The sequence below is a fragment of the Egretta garzetta genome, unplaced genomic scaffold (assembly GCF_000687185.1).
Source record: "Egretta garzetta isolate BGI_Z169 unplaced genomic scaffold, ASM68718v1 scaffold415, whole genome shotgun sequence".
NCBI lineage: Eukaryota > Metazoa > Chordata > Aves > Pelecaniformes > Ardeidae > Egretta > Egretta garzetta.
The window spans coordinates 1,782,440-1,794,675 of record NW_009259686.1 but is presented as its reverse complement, the minus strand read 5'-3'; the positions used below and the strand labels follow the sequence as shown (position 1 = coordinate 1,794,675).

The window sequence follows — 12,236 nt, the reverse complement described above, 5'->3', positions numbered from 1 at the left end:
TAACCAACTAGAAGACAGCCTGTATTCCCCACCTGTTTTCTATAAGGTAGTTTGCAGTATGTATACTTCCTTTTGTTTTTTTTGTCACTGTGCACCAAGCTACAACTTGGTTTGATCTATTTCCAAGGTCAAAAGTAATGTCCTGGCAAGCTCAGCTGGGACAGCCTGTAGTGACAACGGGGTGGGAGGCACTGCCCCTGCAAACAGCAAGGCAAACCATCGCACTCCTGCCCCGTCTGGGGCTTCGTGTCCCTGTGTCTGCTGAGCCTCAGGCCTGTGGATGCTGCCTTCCACAGTCCTTGTGGTGCCTGCAGCCCTCCTCTGGAGAAGACTGTCATGCCTGTTTCCTCTGTAATGGGATGTTTGGCTAAAAAATGGGTTGAGTCCCAGATTTAATGTGATTTGGAATAAACATAAAAGGGAAGGGGAAGCAGATATCGCTGTGTCGGGGAAAAGAGTGTAGGTATCCTGTCCCTGCCCCAAGACAGGCTCCCTAGTGCTGGAAGTCTAAAATTAGTAATGAGAAATCATACTTAGCTGCTGCTTTGCAAGAGAATTAAATAATCTTGTCTTTTCAAATTGTTTTGGTTTTTTTTTCCTGATAGCCACTTGAAGGATAGAGACAGAAGAAAAAGTTTCTTCACCGCACACCCTTTTTCTAACTTGGGATGTTTTCATAGAATCATAGAATATTTTGGGTTGGAAGGGACCCCTAGAGGTCATCTAGTCCAACCCCCCTGCAGGAGCAGGGACACCGCTAACTAGATCAGGTTGCTCAGAGCCCCGTCCAACCTGGCCTTGAATGTTTCCAGGGATGGGGCCTCCACTACCTCTCTGGGCAACCTGTTCCGGTGTTTCACCACCCTCATTGTAAAGAATTTCTTCCTTATATCTAGTCTAAACCTACCCTGGTTTAGTTTAAAACCATTACCCCTTGTCCTGACATGGCTGGCCCTACTAAAAAGATTTTCCCCATCTTTCCTATAGGCCCCCTTTAGGTATTGAAAGGCCGTAATCAGGTCTCCAGTTTTTAATGAATCCTGGCTGCAGATTAAAAAGGCAAACAAAACAAACACACTTTTGCTGTGTCCTGTCCACTAATACAGGCAAAACTGGACATTTTTTAAAAACAAAAATTAGAGCAGACACGAAGATGCTATTTTTATGCAGTCTTCCAGGATCAAACAGAGGTGTCTTGATTCTTTTACAGAGGTGTCTTGTTCTTTAAAACAGAATTAGCTGTCACATAAAACCAATGTTATATCTGCAGTAGTTTCTGACTGTTGTTCGAAGTAGGTAGGTGTAGGTTCCTGGCTTATTTCCTGAAGGCGCATTACCAGCCCATGTGTATTCTAGATGTTAACTCAGTTTTCTTTGGTTCTGGCAAGTGTTTGTATATTTAGGCTCACAGCCGAAGTGTTGTGGTCTGAAATCTTTTCATGAACATGGAAGTGGTGTGGAAAGAAGCTTGTGATAGAAATGTTGCAGATAGGTAGGGCAAAAGTTTGTCCAAGAATTCGGGGAGGAACCCCCACAAAAAACACCAACAAAAAAAACCCCTTAAAATTCTTGGTATTTAAATAATTTTATTATATCATTGATTCTAAATCTAGGAAGACTGTGCTTATGCTATGATTATAGAAACTGTGACAGCAATTGTACTTTTCCAATAGGTAACATTCCAGGCTTGCAGCATTTCTGAAGCAAGGTATCTCTATGATCAGCTAGCCACGATCTGTCCCATTGTGGTAAGTAATGGATTTCTATCGTATCAGCTCTTTGTTGTGTGAAAGCCACAATGTGTAAACAAAAAAAACAAAACCCAAACCTAAATTAAAAAAAAACAAAACGAATGCTACTCACAAATTTGGTGCTCTGGGAGAAGTTAGTCTCTTGCGAGGTTATCGCATGAGCAGTGTGGTTTACTTAATGGCCAAATGACAGCACAAAACAGATGATGTATGTTTCTTCTCCTCTGCCCTCATCCCCACATGTGCGAGACTCTTGTTGAATAGTTCTAGAAATGCATTTGGGGCAGTTTTTCACAAAACCAAGACAAGCTCACTCCTTAAAGGAATTTTTAATTTTTCAGTTCTGGTCTGATGTTACAGAGGGTTTCAGCTTAAGTTGTTTAAATCTGTCCCTTTTGTAAGCATGTGGTCACAAACGGGTGTTTATAACAGGTGTTGTGAAAATAAAGTATTGGTCTGGTCTAGGTGGTGAGCAGATCCTGTTCCAAGTGAGGTGTGTTCCAGCTGTGTTGCCAAGATGCTTGGCCAAGCAAAAATAAAATAAAACTATTGCCAGGTGAACTTTTGGATTTTGGAAGTGTGCAAGCAGAATACTGATCTGTCACAAAATTGCTTCTGCCTGTATTATCTTGTGTTCCTAAAATGGTGGTCTATAGGGGTAATAAATTTGGAGAGCATCAGATGCCACTTCAGTAATACTAATCCTTCAGCTAGGCATCTTCTGGCGATAGCTGTTGAGAGATTTGTGGCTGTAGGGGCTTTGGCTGTATGTTAGACTGAAGTATATACTCCAGTTACTTCTGGACCAGCAAGTTTCCCTTTCCAGTGGGGTTGCATTTTGCTTTTGGTTCCTTGGCTTGCCCTTTGTTTTCATATTAGGCTGTTCTATTTTAGATGGCGTTGAGTGCCGCATCTCCATTCTACAGAGGCTATGTGTCTGACATTGACTGTCGCTGGGGAGTAATCTCAGCATCTGTAGATGATCGAACACGGGAAGAGAGGGGGCTAGAGGTAAGTAATGTTAGGTAGTAGATGTCTGGGGTTTTTCAGGAAAAAAAAAAAAAGTTAAATCTCCTTTAGTATCAAATTCTGCTTGTGCTCATCAGAATCCCTAACGAGGGAACATGGCAGTCTTTGTGGTAAATATAGGAGAGATGGTGTAAACATTCACCTTGGTTGTACAGCTTACGTTAGCAAATATATATTTTTAGTTAAGTATGGAATCTCAGTAGAACTCCACTCATTCCTCCACAGCTTGCTGAAAAGGTCCCCCCGCGACGAAACTTTCCAGTCTTCTGCTTGAGCCCAAAAAGCAAAAAATGCTTTGGATTAAATAGCAGGTGCTGCTGAGTAATCCAGTAGTATAAACTAGAACTGTGTGAAAAGAGCCAGTTGTCAGAACTTGAACTTAAGGAATTCTCTAATCTCCTGATTCTCTAAGCAGGAATTGGCATTCAAGGCACTTACAAAATTATAGAAAAAAAAAAAATTAAAATCTACTTGACGTGTTTCTTGAACTACCCATTTTAAGAGCATCTCTAACTATGCGCATAGTGAAACTGTAGTGGTATGTGTTGCAGTAGGTATAATAATGCTTTCCAGGTACTTGGGGTAATGGTACATCAGGAAAATGTTTCCACTTTTAGAGAATTCTAGTCAATGTGTGATGAATATTTTTTCGCTCAGATATATACGTCTGCAAACAAAATAGTCATAATTCCAGGATCGATTTCTATTAAGCCTATTTAAGACTTGTGCTTTGAATAATTTTAATTGAGGCTGTAGGGGTTTTTAAACAGGATAATAATTCTCACATAAGTGTCATTAGTGAGCAGAACTTAGGTAACATTGTTAACAAGCTGTTAAAATATTGTATTCTTAAATTATATAGCCACTGAAGAACAACCATTATAGAATCAGTAAATCCAGATATGATTCCATAGACAGTTATCTATCTGAATGTGGTGAGAAATACAATGACATTGATTTGACAATAGACAAAGATATCTACGAGCACCTGATAAAGGAAGGTAAGTGTTTGCTTCATTATGAGCAGGTTAAGAATTATGCTTGCAGTGTGTGGGGATATTTTACATTTTTGTTCTTGTTTGTTTCAATCATTGTGCATCCCTCGAAGTGGCTTCTACTCAGGAAGTATCTGTGTAGCATGGTCTTGAGAGTTTTTTTTTAAAAAGTATTTGTTTGTGATGGAAACTGTCCCTAACTCCAGCTTGAGAAGCTCAGCCTTTGACGCACTAATGTTTTATCTTTGTGGAGAGAGCAGAACTGCTTTAGGAAACATGGCACAGAGGTGCATCAGAAAACAGGAAGAATGGCAGCCACACCGATATTCAGCTGCCATTTCCAAATGAGAACCTGTTTGGTTTTTTTTTTTTTCTCCTTTCCTTCTCTTTAATCATTTCCTTCCTTCCCGAAGTCGTCATTTAAGCTTTAACAGGATGTGGTGGGTTAAGGTAGCATTGCAGAGTTGGATGTTTTCAATTTTATAAAGCAAATTGTTTCCTAGAGCCTGCTTTGCCATGTGTGAATTGTTTCTTTGAATTTTCATTTTGTAGGTATTGACCACCTTTTGGCACAGCATATTGCACACTTGTTCATTCGAGACCCACTGACATTGTTTGAGGAGAAAATACATCTAGATGATGCAAATGAATCCGACCATTTTGAGGTTCTGTCTGACTTCGAGGAATTTAATAAATTGCATATTCTCTATAGTACTGCATAACTTGAGGGTGCCTATATTAGCTAAGAATTTTCCTGGATTTTTCACTTCAACTAGTTCTTTAGTATATGATTTTGCAGTTATAAGCACATTTATTTCTTTGTTTTATCCTTTATTTAGGAGAAGGTGGTGGCTTATACTTTAAACTCAGTAAAATGTCAGGAGCCCAAACTGTAGCTATGTATATAAGTGTTATGGGGAACTGTCTATTTTTGTGGCTTCCTAAAAACTGTTTTGCATGACATTTATGTAGAAATGTCTCATACAGCTTTATGAAATAATAGCTATGGTAATGTTGAGTATTTTTAGTTGGGGATACATCAACCCCTCATAAAAAGAGTCAGTCAGCTAAATCTTAGCTGTCTGGTATCTTAGATGTAATCCTCAAAAAAAATATCATGAGGAAGTGTAAATGTATTTGCTCCTAGGATGGGTAGTTATACTGGGGTTTTTAGGAAGTCGCCACTTAGTTTGGAAGCACTTCTCTAACTGTGTGGGCTGTTCCAGGGAAAATATTAGGACTCTAGTTACCTGCTTCTTTTTCTTTGATTATATTACAGAATGATGCATACCTTGATTGTGACAGATTATTTCATGTGCTTTGCAGAATATCCAGTCTACAAACTGGCAGACAATGAGGTTTAAGCCACCTCCTCCAAATTCAGATATTGGATGGAGAGTGGAATTCAGACCTATGGAGGTAAGGAAGGTGTCAGTATGCACAAAAGCACATTTCCTTTTAAGTGGAAAAGTACCAGGCATTCTGCCATCCAGTATCAAACCCTTATTACTTATGCTGTGGTTTCTCCCCTCTGAACTGCTAGATGCAAGTGAAGTAGACAGCAGTGTTTAATCAGACATGGACTGTGGGAATGTAACTGACAGGAGAATCCACTGCAGCACAGCAAAGCATGCTAATGGATTTGGGGTGATGGGGAAAGGAATTAGGCTTGTATTAAAGCAACAGTAAACAAAGCCCCATTTAGCTCCTAGGGACTGTATTTTTCCAGTACTTTTCCTGATACTGAACAATTCCACGCTCATTGTTTTGTTTTTCACAAGTCCTTTTATTTTATAGCTGTCTATTTCAGAACTCTCTGAATTTAATCCCTTTAAAGTGGAAATTCAAAAGCTATTATACATTTGTAATTACACAGAGAGCCTGAAGGTGCAGGTTATTAGTCTTTCAAAATGCAAGTGTGTTTTGGCATTGGATTAAAGGGTTGAGTTTGTTGAAGTGTGTCTGTGCACTGTGAAGTCACTGCTGATGATTCCAGCTCGTGCGTTGCCACCTCTGCTAGTAGAGCGTGTGTGAATACAAGTACCAACATGAACGCTCGAGTCAAACTGTTTTAAACTCTCCCAGATATTTATCTGCTTCCATAAGTATGTTCCCACTGAAGTAATTTAATCTCTAATCCTTTCATGTTTAGGTGCAGTTAACAGACTTTGAAAACTCTGCATATGTTGTATTTGTGGTATTGCTAACCAGAGTGATTCTGTCATATAAACTGAATTTTCTCATTCCGTTGTCCAAGGTAGGTGTGAAAGTTCAGATCTATTACAGCTAAATGCAATGTATTTGCATCAAGTCTGATTTTTGCCCTTTGCAAGCTAGGAGCTAATATTTGTGCATTTACAGAACAGTCATTTTTATCTTTGCGTCGATTTTCATCTATACCAGTACTTTGAATCAATTTTGACTCTACAGTATTAAACAAATATTTTACTCCTTTCTCAATGAATTAAGTTTATAGACAAGTTCTGTGGGAATTTCTGTGGTACCTAACAGTGTCTGACTACTGCAGAAATGCTGAGAAATACCATTGTCACACGACTGTTTTGAGACTGGAAAAAGGCACGTTTCCACTGTTTTACATCTGGGGAAAATAACCTGTGGAGGTTGAAATAAAAACTTCCGATCCTTATTTTAACATGGCTGTTGGCTATGTCTCATGTTCTTATTCTCTATTTTGTTTGTATCTGGTGGAGAGGGAAAGGAGGAGTTCAGCTTGCTTAGTGTTACACAGTATTTGAGCGAAAACAAATACTGCTGATTCTGGTCACAACTGTGACTTGTTTCTAGACAGACCAGCCATGCAAAATGTGCTTTTTCCTTAATCCTCTCCTCACAGTTGTTGAACTGTTTTTGGTAAAACTGTCCTTGCACGTCATCTTTCTGAGGTATCTGACTAGAAAATGTCTTTTTGAATGGATAGTCCTGCAGTATTATAGGTAACTTTAAAAAAGGTCTTGTAGTGCAGAAGGCTCTTGATGGACTGTATACTAGAAAATACTGCCAGCGCTGGCTACAGTATAGCAGTAGTATCCTGCAGCTTTTCTTATTTATTTTTTTTAATTAAAATGGAGAAAAATGCTGATGTTGTAATTAACGGTAATCATACCATACAGTTGGTATGATTTCTAAAAGGAGAAATTATCTTCCTGGTGTCAAGGAGTTCAGACTTTGTAAACAATGCAGCAATTTAGCACTTAACTGTGCATAATTACATTGTTATTTGGAATGTCTCAAAAGCACAGAATTTTTAACTAATGAATACTGTTTAAGACTGAAAAAGCAATCAGGTGCTGAAAGAACCTGAACAGAGGGGAGGGGGGCATAAAATTGCTTGAGCTTGCCAAGCAATTTGGCAGGTAACGCAACACAGGATTGCACAACCACTGGTAAGCCTGCCTCTTTCAAGTAAAATAGTATGGGTTTATGGGGCTAATCTCACACTAATCTTTGCTGTCTGACTGAGTGCAGTTGTATCCCGTCAGCTAGGGCTGGAGTTCTTTCAAACTTTCAAAACAGCCTGTTGTGTAAATAGGTTTCGTAATATAAAATGAATGAAAACATAATTTTGAAAACAAAGCTTTGAAAGGTAAGAAGTGAAGATTTTGCATTGCCCTTAATTAAAAGCTCAAAGAATTCAGCAAATCGTATCCCTTTTCCTGAAGACAATACAGTAAAGCTGATGTCCGAAAGCTGTGTGTTGTTAATTCCCTGAGAACATACCAACCAAATAACTTGGGCAAAATCTTCCGTCCAGAAAGACAGAGCAATGCTTATGTCATTTGCAGAGCGTACGAGCAGTGCTTTGTGGTTTGTAGAATTTTCAAGAAGCCTGCAATTCAGAAGGTCTTTACAGGCAATCTTAAGTTTATCTAATAGATGTTTGGGTATGGAATAGATATGATTCCTATACAAAGTTACTGGAATTCTGTTTCTGAAAGTTTAATACAGTGATAACTCATCTAAAGACATCAATGATTTTGTTAATAAAGCAGCAAACGGTGGCTAGGGAAATGGCAGTTTTCTTCTTCTGTACTCACTTAAATTGCATCCCATCTGTGAGATGGGATGCAACCTGTTAATCACAGCTGTTCCTGTGTTTTCATCCAAACTTAAAAGATTAGTGTAGCATGTTCTAACATAATACCATTAGCTTTTCTGCTGGTGACCTAATTTCATAGGATGTCATCTCTTTGGTTTTCTGCCAAGGACCCTTAAAGAATGAGAGAAGTTTTATCTCCACAGCTTGGCCTTGTGTGATGAAATAATAAGAAACGTAATAGATGTTTCAACTAATGAGACCAAAATGTGAGGGTTTGGGAGAATCCTAACTTTCTAAAATGTCACAAATCTCTGACATACTACTTTTGCCAGGTGGATGAAAACATGAAGATGGCCCAGAAGAGAGATGCTGTCCGGCAGGGAATGTTTTACTTCAGAAAAGATATTTGCAAAGGTATCACAACAAGCAATCTGATTGACACTGTTGTGGATGTTTAGTGCATCTCTTGCCTTCTAACTGTTTCTTCCTTTCCCTTTGTCACCCGTGAAGGTGAAAACGCTGTTGTGGATGGATGTGGCTCTGCACAGAACGGGACAGGCACTGACGCAGAAGAGTACACCTTAATGAGCATTGATACAATTATCAATGGGAAGGTCATAGCCTCTTCTGCCTGGAACACACAACCTTCCCCTCCATTCCACCCTCCCCCCTACCCCAGAAACTAGATTGAACTTGTTTTATGCTGACTCTGTTTTCTTACACAGGAAGGAGTCTTTCCTGGTTTGATCCCAGTTCTGAATTCCTATCTTGAAAATATGGAAGTGGATGTGGACACAAGGTGCACCATCCTAAACTACCTGAAGCTAATAAAAAAGAGAGCATCTGGTATGTTTGATACTTTTGGATATTGACTTTCCTGGCACTTTTCTACTTAGTAATTGGGTCTCTAGTTTTCAGTTGGGTAAAACTGGTGGCAGCTGCATCTGTCTGGATAAGAGTTGAATCATAGGAGCAAAGGGCTTGAATGTGTTCTCTCTGGCTTAAACCTGGTCCTGTCTAATTCTGATTATAAATGTTTTGTGATCCATTTTAGAACTTAACTTGGGAGTAATTGGTACAGTTACAATTACAGCTTAGAGGGTAGTCTTATCTCCAACCCAAGATTTCACTTTCAGCACCACTTATTGCTGCTTCCACCCATGTATTGACCACTTTGTAGCAGTTTGCACATATACTAATCCCCTTTCCCTGTCACTTGAGTGTTTTAAGAGTATGTGAGGCTGGGTCTGATAGCCCGGTGTTACTGCTATGACTCCAAAGCATGCTGCTCCAAAGCATTCATGAGTCTAAATTCTGGTATGCTAGAGCATGGGACTTAGTCGTTAGCTCCCTGCTAAGAAAGCCCTTCTGTAAGTGGCAAAACTCCTTCAAGGCAGAGCAAAACAGGCTCTTCCCCATGTTACAGTGTTTTCGAAGACAGGCGATATACTGACTCTTTATGCTTCTCTTTAAAATGCAGCAGTATAGTGAATAAAAGATGCAGGCTAAACTTTAATTCGGAACTGGGCATGTAGCGCAGTCTGCAGCAGCTTTATACCTTTCTGTGTGCAAATCCCTTGTATCACTGCCTTGCTGTATAAATTTACTAGACTGTTGCTTTTAGTCTCATAAGTAAAGACATATTCTTTTTCCCTTCCCATTTTTAAACTAAGGTGTTGCTTTGCTTTTTAATTCTTGAAAATTGCTGTAGAAGCTTCTAGGTAAAGACCTTTTTAAAGCTGAGATGGAAATCAGGACCTTCTCTTGCCTGGTAATTTGATACTTTAGCAGTACTTCAGAATGGTAACAAGTTTTAATTAATTACAGCTCTCACTGCAAATGTTCTTTCCTAAGGCTGCTTGTTTTTAGGAGGCTTCTGTCCCTCAGGTAACATAGATGGGGATTTAGTATTTGGCTTAACTGAAGGAGAGAAAAAAAACTGGCAGGAAGAAAAAACATCTGAGGCACATCAGCCTTCAAAATAGCAATGCTTTCAAAATAGTCCATTGTTTGTTGGGTTTTTTCCCTTCAGAAAAACGCTGTTGGAAAAAGCAAGGAATGCGTAAGTCTTAGAGGTTTTTTCCCAAGAGCTAATGACCTGGCCTCAACACCCTGCGGCGGGTGTTCCTCTTCTAAAGAACAACTTTGCTACCTGGTGCAAAGTTGCAGGCATTGCAGAAGGTGGCTTGTGTATTTACACAGACCTAAAAGGTGTGAGAGTGAGGTAGATAATCTCTAGGGTTTATATCGTAACTCTGATGAACTGAAATGATTTTTAATAATGATGCTTCTTAAGAACCAGAATTCACAGAATAAAAAACATTAGGCATTGTATTACTATGCCATGGTGTTTCTCAATTGTGAGCTTTGGATTATTCCAGTTTACTCTCAATCTTAAATCAAATGTTCCTGAACTGCAGACTGTCCAGCATGAGACGTGTCTGCAAAGAGTGGCCATTTTTCAGATTTCTTTCCCCAGATGGTGCGCACAGAGCACACAAGTTAAATACTGGCACCTTAGCTGCTATGGCTTTAACCTTGCCCTGACACGTAGTTTATCTGTGCCTCAGTCGCATCTTCTCTTGCAGCACAGCTAGGCATCGCTCTCCTGGTCTCCGTCTAGCCGGTGCGTGACTGCCACCACTCAGTGAGACTACAGATTTTCTAGGCAGGCAGCAGCTGTCAACCACCACCAAATATGAATGAAAACACTATTAAGATAGGAGCATCAAGCGATCCTTGTCCTGGTGGGCTCTCGCAGATCCTGGCCGGCTGCAGCATAGGCACTTTCTCAGCCAAAGGCGGTGCAGTAATCATGGTGCGCGGTGACCCTTCACAAACATGATTTCCATGGTGGTTGCCTTGCCCTTCTTGAAGCAGTTACACTTTTGGTCCCCACAAAGTCATACAAGAAGTGCCACAGTTTTACTATATGCTCTTTGAAAAAATGTAAATCCTGTAATTATTATTACAAAATTATTTTATGTCTGTGTAGTTGTTGTAGAGGTGTCTCTTCATTCGTCTCAGCTAGATTCTCTGCTAAATGACATGTTTAAGACCTCTTGCTATGTGATCTGTTGGTAACACCTGCTCCAATAGGTACTTCTCTCTGCACTGTCTGGTTACAACATCTGAAAGTTTGAAGATCGCACCGGACGAGTGGGTTTTAGGCTATCAGCGATATGTCAGCTTAATTGTCTGCAGTTTAGCCGTATTTAAAAAAAAACCAAAAACATAGTTTTCTCATGAAAGCATGGACTATTCATTAATTATTTATGTGTGTAATGCGTAGAACTTTAGGTGTTGTACTGCTAAATTAGATGCATAAACTGTGAAACTTGACTTCCCCTTGCCTGCAGGAGAATTAATGACAGTTGCTCGATGGATGAGGGAATTTATCGCGCGGCATCCAGACTACAAGCAAGACAGCGTGATAACTGATGAAATGAATTACAGCCTTATTTGGAAATGTAACCAAATCGCACAAGGCCAGGCAGAATGTCCTGAACTACTGGGGGTAGGATTTAACAAGAAACAAAGTGGAAACAAAACTGGCTCTTTGTAATGAATGAATGTTTCTTAAATAATAGAAAGTTTAAGCCTTTTAGCAAAGCACTAGCAAAGATACTGTGAATCTGGTACAGTTTCATGGTGTGAAGACCAAAACAGGGATACTGCACTATAAAATGGGCCAATCTGCCTAAATATTCGTTTAAGGCATCCTAAAATGGGCATATTGTTATTGTTAAGGTTTATAAAATGTACATATAAATAGTAAAATATTTTTATGATTAACATCAATGTATTTTAATAACATTGTATCTAAAGTTATTGTGAATTAGCTTGTAACTTTTTTATGCTTATTCTAGAAAGAAAAATCGTCCTGAACAGCTTTGTAAATGTAATGGTACTTGTATATTATATGCATTCCAGTTACTGAATGTTTACTGTAATTTTTTTAACCTGGAATGTGCTAAGTAATCTTCCTTATTGTTTAAAAAAAAAAAACAAACAAAAAACCTAACAAAAAAAAAAAAAAAAAAAAAAAACAAAAAACCTAACAAAAAAAATCTTCTGGACCTACCTGAATCGCAGGTAACTTTTTCCTTCCATTTGGGTTTTGAACAGATAAATGCATGTGCATCCCATTTATTAATCTTTACAGCAGTTTCTCAGTTGCCACAAGACCTGCATCTGCTCATAAACTGTAAAACTTGGAGGAACAGATCTGACTTTATTCAGATAAAATCAGTCTGCCTGTCTGCAGATGCATCCGGGTGGTTTTTCCCTATGTTTTTTCCCCTCTGAAGTAAACTTGTACACTACTGCAATTCAGAAATTTGCCCGATGATTTAACAGAAAAGCAGTAAAGGGGACATGTGGTGAAAGAGAGGAGGAAACGAG

The 12,236-nt window shown here is 39.2% G+C and overlaps 1 protein-coding gene across 3 annotated transcripts in view; it reads left to right on the top strand.

Annotated features, from left to right (window-relative positions):
* Positions 1 to 11,844, top strand: part of GCLC (glutamate-cysteine ligase catalytic subunit) — a 32,544-nt gene extending 20,700 nt beyond the window's left edge. For all 3 annotated transcript variants that reach the window (XM_035894168.1, XM_009638777.2, XM_035894167.1), the window contains 10 exons: positions 1,674 to 1,748; positions 2,646 to 2,762; positions 3,643 to 3,781; positions 4,328 to 4,440; positions 5,102 to 5,194; positions 5,928 to 6,032; positions 8,165 to 8,246; positions 8,343 to 8,446; positions 8,558 to 8,678; positions 11,192 to 11,844. In XM_035894168.1, coding sequence (XP_035750061.1) covers positions 1,674 to 1,748; positions 2,646 to 2,762; positions 3,643 to 3,781; positions 4,328 to 4,440; positions 5,102 to 5,194; positions 5,928 to 6,032; positions 8,165 to 8,246; positions 8,343 to 8,446; positions 8,558 to 8,678; positions 11,192 to 11,397 — 1,155 coding nt within the window. In that variant the 3' untranslated portion in view covers positions 11,398 to 11,844. The remainder of the gene's footprint in view (positions 1 to 1,673; positions 1,749 to 2,645; positions 2,763 to 3,642; positions 3,782 to 4,327; positions 4,441 to 5,101; positions 5,195 to 5,927; positions 6,033 to 8,164; positions 8,247 to 8,342; positions 8,447 to 8,557; positions 8,679 to 11,191) is intronic.
* Positions 11,845 to 12,236: the final 392 nt, after the last annotated feature.